This window comes from Ylistrum balloti, unplaced genomic scaffold (genome assembly GCF_031769215.1).
Source record: "Ylistrum balloti isolate Yb309-2 unplaced genomic scaffold, AGI_CSIRO_Ybal_v1 Utg370824, whole genome shotgun sequence".
Taxonomy (NCBI): Eukaryota; Metazoa; Mollusca; class Bivalvia; order Pectinida; family Pectinidae; genus Ylistrum; species Ylistrum balloti.
This window is the reverse complement of record NW_026782476.1, coordinates 221,794-241,765: the sequence shown is the minus strand read 5'-3', so window position 1 is coordinate 241,765 and position 19,972 is coordinate 221,794. Positions and strand designations below refer to the sequence as shown.

The window sequence follows — 19,972 nt, the reverse complement described above, 5'->3', positions numbered from 1 at the left end:
TATGATCATTCTGCGGATCAGGTTCGAGCGAGATGGAAAGTGCGGGCTCATGCGGTTAGGGCTCTCCCTGCGTCTTAGGGCCCTTCTCAAAAGTTTGCCCTTTCAGGATGTCATGTCCGCTGCCCTTAAGCGTGACCGAATTCCGAAAGAATACTAAACCGATTTCATCCTACCCGGAGTTGGTCACTAGGTTATGTCGTTTTCCCTGCTTTTCCAGGCTTCGAAGTCTATACAATGGTTAGACGAATGCGAGTGCTAAAGTTTTGATTCATTGCTAAAATGCAACCCTTTTGGGCTCTTTAGAATATTTAAGGAAGAGAGATCACTCAAAGTCTCTATCGTTGGGTAATGGCTAACGTGATAAATATTTAATTGCTTAAATATAAGCGATCACCTGCGTTGTTAACGTCATTTAATACATCACAATTACTTCCGATCATGTGTACCTGTATTAAACAATGTTGTCAATAATACCATATATGTTTACTAAGCACATGGCGTTAACACACAGCATTGCAAAGCTATTGTTTTCTAATGTTAATACTAGGATTTGTCGAAAGGTGAAATCTCAGAGTCCGAAGGAATATCACTTTTCTAAAGCATTGTTATATGATAAGGTATAAAAAATGTCCCTATTCAGTCGAAGTTACGTATTGGCGAACCTAACCTTACTACTTATAGACAAGGCTATCAATATATCATGCTAACCTCTCGTGCAAGAATTCACCAGTTTTAAGTTAACAATAAATTTTGTCGAAACCTGTCTAAGACCTTTTCAGTTATATAAATATTACATTGCTACTGCAATGTCATGGTAACAACACCATATGATCTATGTAATAATGGGACTATAAAATCTTGCCATATTTTGATGTAACAATGATCTTGTCAACCATTCAATGTTCCTATTACTGGATTTACTCAATCATATTCATTCATGATATCCGCTTTGATTTGGCAATAGTTCGCTTGATTTTTTAGTAAGTCACCTAATCTGTAAGTAGTGGGTCCTGGTTTTACAGCAGGTTGCTTCAGTTGGCAGTAAAGCAATAGTCAATAGATCTGCCAGTAGTTGGCGTTGTTTTCCAACAGATCGCTTGAATTGCCAGTAAGTCATTAAATTTGTCAGTAGGTTGCGCGATTTTCCAACAGGTCGTTTGGTTTGACAGTTAGTCACTAGAAACATACCGTCCACAAATTTATGCCTCCAAATACCACATGCTGTTTTTCCGAGACAAATGTTTCTGTAGAGTCTATCATCGTTTGATGAACACTGCTAACACATCCGCTCGGCCATAATCTGTAGGGAAAAATCGAACACATTTAAACACTATTCTAGGGTAGTATCTGTTTGGTAAAAAATCTATTGAGAGAATCGAACAAATTTAGGTGCATTATACTTCATAACGTAAACGGAAAAATGAACAAAGAAAGTTGAATATATGTACCTTTACATCTCACACAATGCAAAAGGTGGGCAATGAATCACTTGCTAACACAGTCCACGGCACACCTAATAACCTTTCATGATTAATCGTGATTACATGTCCATGAAAGAGGTGTTTGCAGTGGTAACTTGTGGTAAAATTATGTATGAAAAAGATAACCAATAAGGTATCATTCGTAATTCGTTAACACGGACGAATTGATCAATCTTAATTATATTATATATACATGTTTATTCATAAAAATGCCTTTATTATTTCTTGATTTTCACATATTTCACATAGTTGGCAGCATGGTTTTCAAACAACTCCTGTTCATCATGTGATCATTCTCTGCCATATTTTTCAGAAAGCATTTAATGTCCAGAAACTATTTCCTTGTTCACCAAGTTCAAATACGGTTTGTCAGGAAATTTTCGCCAGGTTTAATTCTCGCCCTTTTCGTGGATTTTTAGACGAGTGCGAACATTTGTACACCTATATAACCGTTTTATATAACTTGAGATGACGAAATGAACATGGGGCGAATTTGGGTATAATGGAATAAGGGCAAAAAATTACCTAGGGTGAAAATATTGCGATAAACGATATACTCCACCCTTAAAGATATACACAGGAATATTATGAACTACTAATTTAGCGAGTGTAAAAACAACATGTATGAAAATGGTTTTAGCATCCTACATCTTAGACTATTCCACTTTGGAAATGCTCATACTATAGGTTTTTACATTTTCTGACTCTAGCTCAAGAGCAGGTTTGTCCACCACACTATTTAATTCTTCCTCTGACACCACACCCTGAATTATCTGTTATTAAGATCAGGCTTCCTACATTCAAAATTTTCTCGTCCTCATAAAATATTTTGCGTTGAATTTTTCATAATATCAATATTACACATAGCTGATTTTTATTCCAAAACATCTCAAATCACTTTCATTGAAAGCTAATCCATGTGTCTATTATAATGTATAATGGCTGAATGCTATCAATATACAGATCTGAACTTCGCATATAAGGCAACAAATGATTTTAAGGTTGTCTGCAAACACTATTTCATCTGCAAGCAAAATGAAGCTATGTCTACACATATAATCATTACATAGACGAAAATGCAAGCTGTATCTGTAACTTCTGTATCAATAACATTCAGATCGACCGTCAATTAATGATAAGGGAATACCCTTTTTCGTTCATATTGGACTCCCAAATTTCACAAAAAGCAATATGAACAATCTTTTATTGGTGGCTCGTCGAGCCGTTATATCAAGTACTGTCAAGTCTGGGTTACAGTCTTACTGTGATACTGTTTACTCAAGAAGCGGAATTAATAATATGTGGGTTTTTAAGAACTCCGTACAGCTTTTGACCAATATTCAACACTCTCTTTTAAACAGATCTTTTCTTTCCTATAAAAAGGACATTTGATTTTTTCATTCTATACACAAAACATACCCCATTCTTAACCGAAGTAACGCCTTTGTTCTCTTTTTATAAGAACATTCTTCTCCAAGAAAGGTGAACGGCGGTATATATATATATATATGGTTGTGAACTATCCTGACGTGTATTTGGTGAAAAATACGTCCAAATCAAAGAATATATATAAGGAGTTCTAAATCATAAAATGACCCAGTTTCTGGTTTACAACGTCTCCGTCGAGTTTGAAGGCATGATCTTCCAACAGACAACCTATGGGATCAAACTGCACCCCTATGACTGACTTGTTTTTGTTTACGTGGCTGAATTTATTGAAGACCTTGTCAAAACAGGCTACAAATACCTTGCAAAGTCGTTTAATTTCACTTTCAGATTAATTGATGATGTCTTGTCTTTAATTTACAATACATTGATTGAGCACGTATATCGTATATTCTTGAGCACGTATATCGTATAGTCTTTCCATAATTGGAAATCAAAGCCACGACAAACTCTTCTATATAAGCTGCTTATCTCGATCTTTTCCTACAACGATATAAACATGGATAGCTTTCCACCTAGCTGTATGAGGTGACTTCAATTATCCTATTGTGAATTGTCCATTTCTGGTTAGCTATTATCTTGCATCTTCAACCTAAGATGTTAACATGTCAAAGTTAATTTGATCAAGTTTTCGTGAAAGTTGTCGACTGACGGACAAAGTCGTAACGCAGGGTTTGAAAAGAGATAGGTTGATGAAATTCGCGGGATGTTTTATGGACGTCATAGTGATCTCATTGGGAAACATTATATTTCTTTGTACGATATGAAGCTAGGCGTGTTTGATTCTCGTTAGTTTACCTGTTGATTTCGTTGCTGTATACCTTGTTCTCATTTTAGAACGCGACCTAAGTTTACATGTTGGATGTCGTTGATGAAGCAATATCGTAAATTCAATGCGTGAAAAAGATTCCGGCTGTTAAAGACTACTTGGCATATGAAGATGTGTTCAATGTTCGTAAGAGTGTCATGGAATTGTTGATACCTTATTTGAAAAAGGTTCTTTCTTTGATTGGCTAATATTGAAATTGTGTGTGTCGTCGATGAAGCGGATGACATTTACCCTTCCGGAACACACAGTATAACTTTAATGTACTTTTTCCAATGATCTCTTCGTAAATCTTTGAATTTGGCATATTTTTTCTCGATTGATGGCTTTTTAATGTAGTTGTTTCATTGATGCATACATGTTCAGTATAGGAAACTTGTGTAGATACGTGGATAGTTTATTTGTTGTATATTAAGATATTTCCACTACTTACTGTAATCTTCCCATTGTGTGACATCCTCTCCAGGAGCATACATGAATTCAGGTCTGTTGGACGTTGTGTCATATGTGCATTGACAAGGGGTATAGTTAAGATCATTCACTAATATCAATCCTTTGTCAGAAGGGCAGCCTATGAAGTGCTCATTGATGTAAAAGGACCGCTGACATGATCTGTTGAAAACAAAGCGGTAAAAAGTGAAGTAGATTTCAAGGTATATCGCAATTTTAGTACGGGATAATATACTTTCTGTCCGTAAATAGTTTTTTCGTCAATACCATCTCTCTATAGTGTTCATTTGAATGCCCAAATTTCATCAATTTCATAATTATATCTGCAAAATTTTTTTTTAGTATTATTATACACATTAGAGTCAAAAGATATATTGCCCCAAACATTTCAACATTAAGTGTGGTAACACAATTTAATATCTACATGTAATGATGGTTATTTTTTTTTTTTAGAAATATCTCTCTTTTCTAGCGATTTGTCTTCCGTTATTTCCTCATACTCAGTAGTACTCGTTGATTCCTGGTCACCGAAACGCTTGATGGGGCTCTATAAGAGGAGAGATGGTTTGACTGTGTAACCGCTACATCCCAAAGTTTACCTCGTATGTACTACTGATCACCTGGTATATACAATTATTTGACTTAAAATGAGTGAATTGAGTTAAAATGTTGTTTAATTATGTATTTTACGTCCTAGAAAACGGATAAAAGATTTCATTTAGCTCACGGAATTATTGATATAAGTTATTGCCAGTTGGGCACGTACATATACCCACGCACTGAGAAGTAAGCGAAATTTCGACTTTTAGACAAGGTCTCCCAGCCACTGTCTATTAATCTGTTGATCCCAAACCAGTCGGTATAATTCGATCCTTTACCATCAAAGCGGATGTTTACCACTCTGACACCGGCTTTGTAGAGTTCTAGCTTTACCTGTCAATGAAATCTAGGAGTTTAAAATGGCAACTTGATTTTGTTGTTTGATGTAATGTGTGTCAAAACAAAAGGAAATACATATAAGGTAAATGTGATAACCCGAATAAAACACTCATGTGAAGTGCAAGAATTCAAACACACTAGTGAAGCACAGACATGGGACAATACAAAATTCACAATGAAGAGATTCGGATATCAGTCGACTGTGGAATAAAACTTCAAGGGCACTCTGGTGAATGGCATAATTAATGTACTGGGATTCGTCACTGATGTTATGGTCGAAATGAAAATCCTAAAGCTGTAACAGAAGGTATTAAGTGCCAAGACATTTATGCTGCGATTCATATCAAACATTCTGCGGGAAACTTAATCTTATTATGCAGTAGAAATTCGGAAATTCAAACATATCACAAATATTTTGTTTCAATATTCGAACATATAAAATAGCATAAAGGCTGAAGAATTTAAATACAAATTCAAATATAACACTGAAGTGTAGTGGTAAGATATGATAATAAAACAATTATATGATATTACGTCATACTTGCCTCAGAAATACTCTCCGAATCCCACGTGTTCAGAATATCGTTTCTATATATGGTTGTGCATGTGGATGTATTCATCAATAGCAGGCAGCCCTCTTCCACTGAAGTTAGTAGAGACAACGTCCCCATCCAGGCATTATAAGGACTGATGTTATTGTATGCCTGAGCTCTGAAGACCAGCTCCCAGTCATTTTCTGTAAAAGATTTTTATTTCGTGGACTGATGTTGCCAAATGTATATTTATATGTAAAAGAAACAAATTGTGTTCGATTTCGACTCTTTTGGAATTATGTATCTTTGAACACTTTAGATATATATTTCCATTCTCATGACACCAGATTTGACTGAAGCCTCCTCTCCCACATTTTAACATATGCTTACATTGTAGAGTAGACCTTCATTTGTCCCTACTATTTACTAGATTATCTTATTGATCTATAACACTAAAAACTTAGATGTACTCTTTTAATAAGCAGCGGATCAATAAAGTAAAAATATTACAGTAAACCCTTAATTGATGCATAGCATCACGAATCCTTTTGGTATTGATGCCTTTACTATACACGTATATATTCTGTCTTTTGTACGATTTACTAAGAATTCTGAGAATTTTGCATGAATAGTGAGCTTAAAAATTATCATACTGTCAACTTAGTATAATGTAATCTCTCTCTCTCTCTCTCTCTCTCTCTCTCTCTCTCTCTCTCTCTCTCTCTCTCTCTCTCTCTCTCTCTCTCTCTCTCTCTCTCTCTCTCTCTCTCTCTCTCTCTCTCTGTATCGGCTTACATTGTTATATCAAGGTTTATTTCCTCATCAAATACGACGTGCTAATCGTTGACGTAATATAGGTAAACATTGAATTAAAATGACGTCATGTTATTTTCGTGTAATCTGGATTAATCTATGTGGATATTAAAAATTGATTTTCTTCATTCTATCTTTAAACAAATTAGATGTTTTAACGAAAACTGAGAAAGTGAAAAAGGCTATAGTGACCATGTTTGGGAATGTCTATCTTCCATCAATGTAATCGTTTTACTGATTCTTTCTTCATCATACTTCACCTTTCTGTAGGTAGTAGATTTCCCAGTATTGTGCCTGCTGTACTAACACCGGTTTGGTGTAGGGAGAGTCTGTACTGAGCTGACACTCATTAGTCTCACTGTGGTAGTTGATAGACAAACATTCGGTCTGGAAACACTCTACTGCACATGCTATAATTGGGTTGCTGAATTGATACTTTAAAATTAGATGCGCGCCTGATAACTTATGTCCACTGATTCTTTTAAATGTTCCATCAGACACACAATATATTCTAATAAAACAAAGAAATGCAACATAGAGTGTTAGAACACCGCCCATGTCGTCATGTTCTTGTGACGAGGACCATATTAATTCTGAGAATAGCCACCAGATAAAATTATCGATCATACATCCTTAATTATTCAATAAAACAATATTGAACAGCCAGCGGAGTGTTTTTGTTAATTAGCAGGAAATGTATTATTAACAATTATCAAATTGATGATTGGTCGATATCGGACATTTCCTCAATACACATATATATACAAATAATGAAAGAGAGCATATGGGAAATGGCTGATGAGGTAATATTTAACACTAGGACCCTTAGTCATAATAAAGGTAACAAATCAAGTAACATTACTCTTAATATACTCAATATCTCGATCTTTCATGAACACTACCGCTATACAATACTACTGTCAGGTGTTCTTTCGACAAATAATCCAAAAAACAAACATATATATTTATTATTATTATTATTGTATCTAATAATTATTAATGTCAAGCATGACAAATGACAAATGGAATGTTCTTTTTAAGTAGAATTATGGATTTAACATTTTTATTGCGTTCACGGTGTTATAATTAATGGGATACATATTCTATATATTGATTTTTTTTAATCCCATTGCGTTCACGACACCGTAAACACAATAACAATAATGTTCAATGCATATCTTCACATCGTTTCATTCTTTATTGTATTAATTTTGACTACGTTATTTGCTAAGAGAGTAACTACGGTACATCCGGTAGCTAGGATAACGCAAAAATATTGTTCCAACGACTCTGCCAAAGTCATTTAGAATCGCCACCAGCAATAACAATAGCATTTGTCTAATTTCATTCATGCTTTGACAATTAATATATCTAAAAACAAATTGATCTGTCAATGATGTAAATGTCACACACATCAACATCACTAAGGTGGATGTAGACTGTGAACCAAATACTTGGATCCGACCCAAGTTTGACGAAACCGCCATCCTGGTTCTAAAAACATGGAGATTTAGTTGGAGTCAGCGAATATGCAGTCGTAAAGCTTGACTGTGTAGTGTTGCCAACTCACTTTATTTCATAAAAATGATCGAGTTTCTGGTTTACAACATCTTCTAGATTATTGGCATATTGGAACCAACTGCGCCCCTCTGTTGTCTAACTTGTTTTCGTCTTCATACGAAGCTAAATCAAAACAGGTCACAAAGACTTTGCAAAGTCGTTTGGTTTCACTTTCAGGTATATTCATTCTGTCTTGTCTTGAAATAACAACAAGAAACTGATTGAACACGTCCATTGCGTAAATCAACTAGATTTGGAAATCAAAGACACGAAAGACTCTTTTCCTATAACGAAACCAACATACCAAGCTGTATGATAAAGGTGGTGTTTTCAATTTCCCTATTGTGAATTTTCCACTTTTGTAGAGCAATATCCCAGCATCTCTTACCTGTGGCATTTACATGTCACAGTTGATTCGATATTCAAGGATCTGTTCCGGTTTTCGTGCATGAAGTCGTCAATTGACGGACAAACTCGTAACAGTGGGTTCAAAAGGCGAAAGTTGATGAAAATTCGGGGGAAGTTTGATGGTCGCTATAGTGATCTCATTGAGAAATATTCTATTTTTAGTGTGATATAAAGTGAACTTGTTTCATGCTCGTAAGCAGAAAGCAGAAGACGCTTACTCTTTGGACTTTATCAGGAGTTCCCTGTAAGTCTTTCTCTTCTATATATTTTGCCCTAGTTTAATGAAATTTGAGGTTAGATTATGCTTATAATGCCATTTTGGTATTTTCTTAGTGTTTTTTTTTTTCTCAGATAAACCTGCAATTGGCCATATCATAACCTGCGTAAGTTGTGAAAAGAGTAAGAATCAGTCGATATTTTTTGAAATTTTCAAAATTATTTTTTTATCTAATGTAGACAAATTATGTTCAAATCTAATACAGAATATCAGCTAAATACTTCCAAATGTGATAACTATACAATGTTATCGATGATCTATTTCGTTGCTGACCATTTAAAATACCGTCATCCTTGATTTTGAAGGTTATGACCGAAAGAAGCTGGCGACATTTAATGACATAGCATTCTAGATATATCTGATGTCGATGTAATGGAATTCTCATTCTCAAACTATACCAGGGACAGTTGGATTTTGACTCTTGTACGGACGGCCTAAATGTGGATAAGACAGCCACCATACGTATATGTAATTCTATATTGGCTCCACGGTTGAGTTTTCACCAGACTGCCTACCATTATTGAGCTCATGTACGCACTTAGACGTCGGAGATCAGAGGACTGAGAGTTGCGCTTGCTTCAGGTCCCTTTTCTTACATCACCTAATGAAGTAGTGAACATCACGACAACGTTCTGAAGTGGTGTCATTGTTATCAGCGATGGAACTCGTGGAATGTGATTATAGAAATATCAACATTCGGATCCATTTGGTCATTGAGAAGATTCGTTAAACTATTTTTACTCATTTGCCTGTTTTGGCCGTGAGAGTGGATCAAGGTCCTTCATTTTAACAAAAAAACAACAACGGAAAAGAGCTATTTTTTCAAGATCAAATAAAGATCCAACAAAGGTGGGCACCAAAAGCCCTCTGACTTTTCTTTATCCCAGATAAAATCAGTTTTTCGCGTACCACATTAAAACGATAAGTTCCAGTAACGCTTTGTTCATATGGCGAAAACTCGTAAAGATGACCATAGCAACATATAGTGTCGTCCACCCTGATGGTTCATTAGATGTGCAGACAAGGGCCTGGCAGAACGAGACTAAGCAATTAGTATCTCGCCCGACAAACCTGCCGAGATTGTACGAAAGGGTTAACTAGTAAACACAAAACAACATGTACTATTTAGGAACATATTAAATGCAATATTCAAGAAAGGAAGCGTTCCTGAAACTTTAGATTGAATTATGATTGTCGCCAGATAAATTGTCGCTCGCTTCAAATGACTATGCCATAATTCATATTAAGAGCATAGAGTAAGGAAATAAAATCAGAGACCTGACATAATTATCTCCTTTTCCATATGTGTTGACTTCATGTTTTATGGTCCGAAACCCGAACGCAGTATTCCACGGAGAAATGATTTCGAAGCAAGTGGAGAAACAGCTGCGAAATGTAGTTCTAGTAAGAGATAGAGTAATAGAGTACAACTTCCTTATCTGAAATTATATGAAAAGTACTTTGTGAATTGCTCATCTGCTACTAAGATATTTGAATAGCAAATGCATTTAAGTTCATATCAGCATACATCTTGTAAAGTAATTTACATTTTAAGATTGTTTTTAATTAATTACAAGATTGTTACTGAGGAACCAAACATGAGGTGTAATAACTAAGGGTCACTTCTAAATACATCTAATCTGGAAGCTTTGTACAAACGGTACATGTTTGTATAGTAATTATTTTAATTAAGTATTTTGTATGGTTCAAGGATATTAAAAGGTACATGTCCATATTAGTCCATTCCGTGTGTATCCCATATCGTTTTCTCATGAAATTTATATTGATCAAATATGCATATGTACATCAATGATATGTTGGTGTACAGATTTGAACTAGTTATGTCTCTATCCTCACATTATCATTCAATTAGCCTTATATAAAACCTTTTTAAGTCCAGTATTGAACTTTATTTCCTAATTTTTTATTTGAAAAGCATGGTTTTAGAGAGAGCATTAAAAACAAACAATCAGTGTGTTGCCGTATTACTTTTCCGGCACAGGCGTCAAAATTTGTGTAACAGGTATTGATTCATTTCCATCTTTCATTCTTTTTTCTGAAGAACTAACATTCTCTGCTATTTTGGTGGCAACCTTATTTGAAACGATTTTTCGTGTTTTATTACAAAGTAAGGTCATGATTGGATATTAAGGGAAGAAAAGTGAAGATGTTCACTTGATTTAAAAAAAGTTGAAATCTACCAAAGACTTCCAAAGTTATACTCATGAGAAGTACCTTAGCAACCAGAAAACGTTGAAACTGCGTGTCACGGTCGCATATATAACTTTATGTATTTTATTCATATTCTGTTGTTTTGTATGTGTAGTATGTATTATGTTGTAACTTGGTGGATTGCACACTATATTACCGAAGCCGGCTCGATCAGGTAAGTTTGATAAGATGAGAGAGGTTCCGAGGGGAGAATACATTTTGAAACATGGCGGTAATCATGCTATAGTTTCACTACGGAGTTATTTACAGTATCCGTAGGCCGCAAATGTATTGAAAACACAGATAGCTGACTGTGGTGAGTATTGATTTTTTTTGTCCCTTGTTTATATATGTTGCCCGTTTTTAACTGTATTTACCTGATAACGACCGGTCGAGCATTTCCAGATAGTGCGGTCCTCTCAAGCGTAACTGAGTTGTTATTGTGTTCGTATGTTTATATAATATCGTGTATGGTTTATTTAGGCATGCTATAAGCGTTATGCATTGGTGTTATGATTAAAATAATAGTATAAATGCAATGTATTAATCATTTTATACCAGTATTGGTAACTTTCCTAATGTTATTTGATATATGAATTATCAGTATGTATGGAGACCCGTAGGTTGCATATACAGGGTTGTTTTATATTGTGGACCGCAAGACTACCTATTTGCTATCTAGTTAGTTTGTATTGCTGTCTATATTGATTTATAATTAGTGATTACTTTATGTCCTAGATTACCTATTAATGCCAAATACTATTTATTGTTGTTAACTTACAAACCTCAGTTTGACTAGGTTGTAAAAGTATGGAAGCGCGTGAGTGAAATGTGAGTATGGTAGTTATGGTTCCATTTATGGTATTTTCGTCGGGATTTGATGTCTTACGTCGTGTTTCCGTCTTTTTATTAGTTTTACCCCTGAATTGGAGGATATGACCAGACCCGCCGACGCACGACCTTGATATGATTATGACAGAGTCATTAATGTGTAGATCTGAGGCGGACGTTTGTTCTCCATCGTCCAGAGTTGTCACCGGGAGATCATGCCAACTATCCTGACATATGTATGTGCTGGAAGATCTTCCATATACACCGATGTGTTTGGTGTCACCGGTTGATGGTGTGTTGCCTTGTTTGAGCAACTCGGAGTCACATTTGATTTTGCCTGGGCTAGCCATTGTGTGTGGCGATATTGGATTAGTGTTCGGACTGCTGTGTTCATAGCTGGTGTGCGTTAGACCACCCAGAGGAGTACATTGGGAATATTCGAAGGACGGAGGGAATGCCCTAGAGACTTTCAAAGACTTTCATATGTATTTCTGTGTTAAGAGGGAGTGTGTTTGTGTGTCGATGTGGTGTAATTAGCTGTTTTATGCCATATATTTGTACATGTATGTAGTGTAAATAAATATATATATTGTAAAAAGTGTAACATCGTGTTTTCTTTGCTGTGCAAATCTACGTCGCTCGTCCCACAGTTACACTGCGCTTTTAACCGAATCACTCAGTTAACTGTACCGTCAAAAACGTAGTCCACAAGCAAAATTTCTTCAAAACGTCATAAATCCGCCCTTTTTAAGTTAATAAGCGAAATATAGATAACAAAGTATATAACAAGACAAAAAATTCTAAGATATTATGTTTGAATGTTTTAATTAACAAAAGTAAAAAACATTGTGTTTAAGTTAGACTCTTCTAACTACTTTTAACATACATAAACCACTAAGAACCTACTGAAACAAAAAAGTAATAATAATAATTGCCACAGGTATATATAGTCGATCAAATGAATACTTCCATAACTTTCAACTATGTATTATGGACAATAAGGACGCCTGAAAAAAATATCTGTAGTGAAAAAATATTAATCCAAAAAGTTAAAAAAAAAAAGAAATTTTGTATTTTACAAAAGCGTAAAATAAAAGACAACAAACTATGCCACACTTGACTAATATAGGAAGATTAAATACTGTACACAAAAAGTCTTCAAAACATAATCAATAGCTATTATTTTCAGAACACCCTTACTTAAGGCCTTACAATCCTGGAATGAAAAATAAGATAATTCGAAAAAGGTCCTTGAGTTCAAGTATACATTTACATTTTGTCAGGTGGTTATAAGTGATAGAACTGCATTGAGACACTCTGACTGATTGAAAGATTATCAAGATATAATCAAATTGTGAAATAACATATGTATATTTACAACACTGACACTGAATCTATGACTTCAAAAACAGAATACCAGGGTATTAGAGACATCTTGTTGAAATTGTACAGATGTATGAAAAAGTAAACATATAATTGACTCTAAAGTCACGTTTAAAGATCTTGAGTAAATATAAGTTCCAATGCAGTTTTCGAAACATATATCTTAACATTACATGTACAAGATATAATTTTCCTTTTTTACTGTAATCAGAAATATACAATTCATATCAACAAAATCTAACACTAAAAAGCTGGTAGTTGCTAACATTAAATTATCAATAATTTCAAGTGAAATGTTAATATTTACAAAACATTTACCAAAGACACAAGACATGTATTGTGTATCTATCTACAACATTCAATTATATGAAAAAGTAGAGTGATAAAAAACATATAAAATACTCAGATTACAACTACTTATGGTCATCAAATGAAATATGTCAACAACACTTTTTAGAAACAGATTCATTTACATTAAATGAAATTGTAGACCTACAGCAAAAGTAAAAGAAATAGTAATTATCATTTACATATCGTACTTAAAGAACGTTAAACTCCTGTAATGTGGACTACAATGTGTCTTCCTTACTTGACAAAGGACTTTCTTCTTTACCAAAGTCTTATTCTTCTTTAAAACAACGCATTTTGTGTTATGTCCCACTTCAAATGAGCTGCTCACATTATCCAGCTCAGTCTAAGAGCTTAACATGCTAGCGAGTATGTTCCACCCCTTTCGTGAGTCACGATCGGCCTACTCAAAATATCAAAATTTAGCGCGGGATATATCCTTCAACCGCAGGTAAGTTTCAAATACCAAATCACGGCGGAATCAGGTATGTGATGGAATATGATATAGCCCCGTCTTACCTTTAAGGTTTCATTGGAATCCACATCTATATCTTGCAAGGTATACTCATTCGAACCTAATCTAAGACATTCTATTTTAACAAACAATACATTCTTGTATCACTGAAATTAATTGTATTTCGACGTAATCAAGTACGATAGGGGCAACAATCACATTATACCAACGTTTGTGGATGGCACGTTGATATATGAGAGGTAATCCTAAATGAGAAACGTGCTTTGTTTATGCATAAACATAAGTGACCACTGCTACACTCTTTTAAAAGTGTTGTTTCTTTCTCTAAATAATAATAAAGTATGATAAATAATAAAACATAATATCTTAAAACTCGAGTGAAAATACACAGATATTCTGTTATAAAAGTGAAATACTAAGCGGGAAACCATTTTTTTACATTTTGAATTATACAAGAATTCTTACATCATCACTTCCAGGTGATGATACAAAAACTCAGTACGCTGGACAAACACGGTGAAGTGAAAGTAACGCTAAATCTCTCTCAGGTAGCATCAATGAATGAGCTTTTCTTTCACATCGCCAGTTGATCCTATAACGTTTATGATTGAGATACTGACAAATGCACATCACATCCCTTGTTGCTGCTATCATTAGTTCATGTTGGCGATTGATACTGACAAATTTACATCACATCGCCTGTTGATGATATCATTAGCCCATGTTGATGATTTATATTGACAAAGTTTCTCAGTAGAAATTATGCGCTCGTTTTTATGTTTTTTGTTTTTGTTTTTGTTTTGTTTTTTTGTTTTTTTTTTTTTTCAGATAAAAAATACTGATTTAACCAAAGGCAATGAAAAGTTAATATTATGTGTCCTCATACAAGAGAGCTTTCACTCGACATATGTTTACTTTCATCCTCTTAAAACACTCCTTTCATTCCTAGTTAAAGTTTTCTCCCTTTGGACCATAAAAACCTGTCAAGTCTGATATAAACATTACAAAAAAACAAACACTCCGCCGTGTCAATGTCCAGTGGTTGGGGGAGCCCTACCAAACAGAACACTGTCAAAACAAGACGCATTTTTTAGTGTTATTAACATTTAAATTAAATAAATACTTGCATTATAAACGTTTTTTTCATGGTAGAATATCTAACTTTCCTTTATATATATATTACAATTCTGCATTTACCAACATATATCATGTAAGAGATTGAGAACATTCCCCATCAATAGTATTCAATTATGCATTCATTCATTTTCTTTCATTCCTTCATTCATCATTAATTCATTCATTTATTTAGTTATTCTTTTGACTGATTTGAAAACTTTTAAAATAAATTCAATGATATTACAATTAATGCATAAAACAGTAGTTAGCAAAATAACAGTTGACACAGATATCAAGAAAAATGTCTGTAAACAGAACTCTTCCTAGTAAGTTGAAAAATTAAAAGGAAGAAAGTAGTGACATGTAACTGTCTTATCCTTCAGAGAAATGGATTTTGTATACTGTTTCACATCATCAAGTAATAATTCTTTAAATATTATATATGAAGACTCTGTATTTATGTTTTTGTGTTGATATTTCAAAATGTTTCTAATCTTCCGTATTGTGTATTTCATACAAGTAGTTATTGTCATAATAGTAATAATTATCTAGGGAATAGATAATTCAACATTTGAAAACTGAGCTATCCAATTGGTTTTTCTTCTCAATTTCTCAAGAAGAGATGTACTATCAATAAAAAATTATCTCTTTCATTCCCGGTGTCTTTTATAGTTGATATGTCACTTTTCAAAAAGGAGCTGTAACAGAGTGACTTCCCCTTGACCTTAAATAACACATTTCCACATAAATGTTGATTTATAATTTCTTTTTTACTATTCACTGGAAGTCTGCCTAAGAATGTTGACCAGGCCTTAAGACCTTGTTTGTAAAAAAATAAGGTATAATATTAAAGTTGAAACTATCATGATTAGAGCATGAACAGACGAAAAATTTCATATTAGAGTTCATATCAAATTTTTGAAGAAAAAACTTACCAAAGGCCTTCCAACTTTCTAGGTTGGAGTGTATAAGTCTGTAAAAAGTCTTTATATATTTACTTAAGATGAATTTCTCTAAATCAACCATATTTATACCTCCATTTTGTTTATTGCTACAGCATTTTCTGGAATTCCTCTTGCCTCAATTTCAAATCTTATAGTGGATAAGATTGGTGACCTAATTATAAGTACTTTGCCTTTAAATGTCAGGTTTCTTGTTTTCCTTATATGAGTACAATTCTTTATTTTTTGAATTTTTTTCTCTCTATACGCAATCAATATCACTATTATATCCATGATGGATACCCAAAATTTTCACTGAATTTTTTGTCCATTTAATCGTGTCTAATTCTGGTTTTTTTTATTTTTCCATCTTCCTAAATAAATACCTTCTGTTTTTTCATAGTTTAATTTTAAACTCGAGGCTTTTTCATAGATTTTTACAATTTCAAATGATTGTTCGATTGATTCTTCTGTTCTGTGTAAATGTTGTTAATCGTCGGGAAAACCAGTTTTACATCTGCACCAGTTGCATTGGGTAAAACATTCCTTTAATATGTGAATTTGCCCGAATCATACGTGCTAGAGGTTCTGCCTGCAGAATATACTTAATTGAGGCCATCGGGCACCCTTGTCTAGATGATCTCGTCAACTTGAAATATTTAGAAGTAAAACTATTAGTTTCAATACATGTTATTGCATTATACATTAACATTTTAATTACCAAAACTAAAGTTTTTAAAACAATGCAGAATCCAATTCCATTCTACTTTATCAAAATCCTTTTGCTGGTCAATAAAAATTATTGCCCCATTCTCATCTACCACAGTAATCAATTATATCCAGTAGTTGTCTGTTTGCGTCCATAATATTTCTACCCGGTACAAATCCTTTTTTGTCACAATGAATATTTTTTGGTAAAACAAGTTTAATTCTATTACTTATTATTTTTTGCAATAATTTTATAGTCTGTGTTAAACATTGTTAGTGGTTTCCAGTTTTAAATGTCTTCTCTTCCCTCTTTCTTGGAAAGTAATTTTAGTATTCCCCTACTTACTGAATTTGATGGTAGACTGTTTTCAAACACATATTTCAATAATGTCCCAATATCTTTTATAGAATTCTGTAATTATTCCATCTTCGACAGGTGATTTATCGTTTTTTAAGGAACGCATTGTATTGTATATTTCTTCATTTTCTATATCTCTGTCTATTTTTTTTCTTCTTCATTAATATTGTTTTCTATATGTTGTGTTAGACTTTCAACTTTTTCTTTGTCCCATCCCTCAGTTTGAAAAAGGTTTTCATAAAATCTTACTTGTTCTTTTACTATATTTTGTATGCCACTTTTGTAATTACCATCTGAAGCTTTTATTTTATACCATAAATTATTTTGACCATTATTCTTCTCTAAATTGAAAAAATAAGCTGTAAACTTACTTTAAAATGTTGAACCCTTGACCTCACTCTTGCCGCATTACTTCTGTTATCATAATGCTCCTTAATTTTTCTTTTCAGTTCTTTGATCTTTTCCTCCTCTTTCCTTTCTTCTGAGATTTCTAATTGTTTTTTCTCATTCCTTAATTACTCTGTGATTTGAATTTAATAGTTTGCCTATTTCCATAGTAAATTCTTTAATTTTTATTTTTGCTATTTCCCATCATTCTAAAATAGTCCTGTAGTTTGGTATATCTAATATCCATTTCTTCCAACACTTTTCAAAGCCTTTAGAGAATAATGACTTTTCTATTACTTGATTACTCATCTTTCAGTTACCAGGACCCCGTTCTATGTCATGTGGTAACATTTTTACTTTATCATATTGTGATCACTATAAGGACAAAATTTAATACTTGGATTAGTAAAGAGATGATTCAAAACCATTGGTGTGAAAATTATGTCAATTCTAGACTCTGAAGATCCACGTTTAAACGTAAAATATTTGCTATTATTATGTTGTGACCGCCATATGTCTTCTAGATTGTTATTGTTTACAAGTGTAATAAACTCTATATATCCAATATCTAGTTTAGTTTGTGTTGGAATTCTATCTATAGAATTATCAACAGTACAGTTAAAATCACCTGCCAAAATGCACTCAGACGAAGCATCTCTAGTGTCATCAATAATATTGCCAATGGTATTAAAGAAAATCTTCAGTTCATTCCCAATATTTGAGGCAAATATATAGTACACAAATGAATATTTTTGTTTTCAGATTTTATCGTACAAGAAATAAATCTTTCATTTTGACCTTTGCCTGTTTCCAATATATGTATTGACTGCATGCATTACCATGTATTGCTACACCTTTTGATGAGCTAATTCCATGGCATCAAATGCTGTTACCCCCCTTAGACATATATTACCATCGTTTACTCCATGCAGTTTGTTCTGCTTCAGTACAGTGAGTTTCCTGTAAACACTATATTAATTTGTTGACTATTTATCCATTGTAGTACTCTCTCTCGCTTATTACTGTCCCTCAAACCATTTACATTTACACTAATGACAGTTAGCAAACATTTACTTGTGATATTATTAGCATAATTTACAAATGTTTATATACATATATACAATATACATGTAAGCTGGTAAGAGTGTGACACAGATTGAATATACATTTTGTATTACTATAAAGTACAATCAATCATCCGTCTTTTGTGACTTACTGTCGAGTTTGTCCTCCGGTGGGGTATTTTATTACTCAGAGCAAGTTTCCTGCCAGCGGGTGTTTTCAAACCATCAGCGAAACAAGCAATAACACTGCTAGTACGCATACAATTGTACATTGTGTTCCATTTATTCGCCCAAGCTTCGTCCACATGTATACCTGCCATGTCGTTTTTTTTCAATGAATGTACCAACGGCATTGTTGTCTTTTGTAAGCGCATCGTAACAGTCTGTAACAAATAATCCCTACTGTTACACAGCTTTTTTATGAAAATGTTGGTCTTGTCCCTTTTCCTTTTCTTTTTATGATAGTAAAAATCCCGTTTGTTGATTCCGGAAATGCTCTTTCGACTTTGTAAAGTGCCTCAATGATCTTAATTGTCACCTGTCGTTTTTCGTTGTAGGAATGTCTTTTGTTCCAAATGTAGAATAACATTCTCAACCTTCTCATCTGTGATGTTTTTTGCCTTGTCTATCAATCTGTCTATTTCCGCGAACGATGCTCCATTGATAGAAGCGTTCCACACCTTATCACACTTTATGTTCATACGGTTTGCATTAGATGTACCAAGAACTACATTATTTACAGTCGGGTCACTAGGCACTCCCTGTCGTTCTTTTTGCTCGCCGTGCGATGATTCTATTCTATTTTTGTCACATGCACCTGGATTGTTTACACTAGATACGTATATTGTGTCGACGTCGTTTTCCATTGTATTCGTGTCGTCGTTCTCTGTCGTGTTTATGCCGTACTCACCGTCCTGGTGAATTTTAAGTTTACACGGACATTCACGGTGGATGTGACCTGTTCCTTGGCAGAAATGAAACCGCTTTCCTTCGTTTTTCATAATGACTGTGTGAAATGATTTGAAAGTCGTCGTCATTATCTCATAGCAAAGTGTTATCTTGTACAATTTCTAGTGCAATATAAAAAAGAGGAGTTTTAATTCTCAGTGAGATTGGTATAAATGGATTTTATCTTATACACCATTTACGGAGTTTGTCATATCAGAAGACGCTTTTCCTTCGTGAAATGTGGTACTTTCACTGTTGTTGTCATCGCTCCTTTTCTTCTCTATTTCTTACAAATGTATCTTTAACTAAACCAAATAAATATCACTTCCTTTCTATCCAATCTTTAATCAATGGGAATGTTATGATTGGAGACTATACAAAACCACCAGAAAGTACGCTTTGATTGGTCTATAGAGCTGGTTTTCCATTTTCATTAGCAGACTGTGGTGTGCGTGGTAGTCGAACGGAG

General features: G+C 33.9%; 1 protein-coding gene across 1 annotated transcript; it reads right to left on the bottom strand.

Annotated features, from left to right (window-relative positions):
• Positions 1–1,256: 1,256 nt before the first annotated feature.
• LOC132558771 (uncharacterized) lies at positions 1,257–12,125 on the bottom strand. The gene is made up of 6 exons (XM_060223373.1): positions 11,834–12,125; positions 6,749–6,898; positions 5,688–5,878; positions 4,976–5,136; positions 4,187–4,365; positions 1,257–1,300 (listed from the first exon to the last, which is right to left on the bottom strand). Exons 1-6 carry the CDS (start codon positions 12,123–12,125, stop codon positions 1,257–1,259), a joined length of 1,017 nt encoding a protein of 338 aa, XP_060079356.1.
• Between the last annotated feature and the right edge of the window lie 7,847 nt (positions 12,126–19,972).

Bases quoted from the DNA above. Each gene is read 5' to 3' on its own strand.
- LOC132558771 (XM_060223373.1), bottom strand. From the start codon at position 12,125: ATGGCTAGCCCAGGCAAAATCAAATGTGACTCCGAGTTGCTCAAACAA. The intron at 5,879-6,748 runs GTGAAGTATGAT...AATCTTTTACAG, and splicing joins AATCTACTACCTACAGAAAG to AAAATGACTGGGAGCTGGTC. The intron at 4,366-4,975 runs GTATATGTACGT...TGTTTTCAACAG, and splicing joins GCTTACTTCTCAGTGCGTGG to ATCATGTCAGCGGTCCTTTT.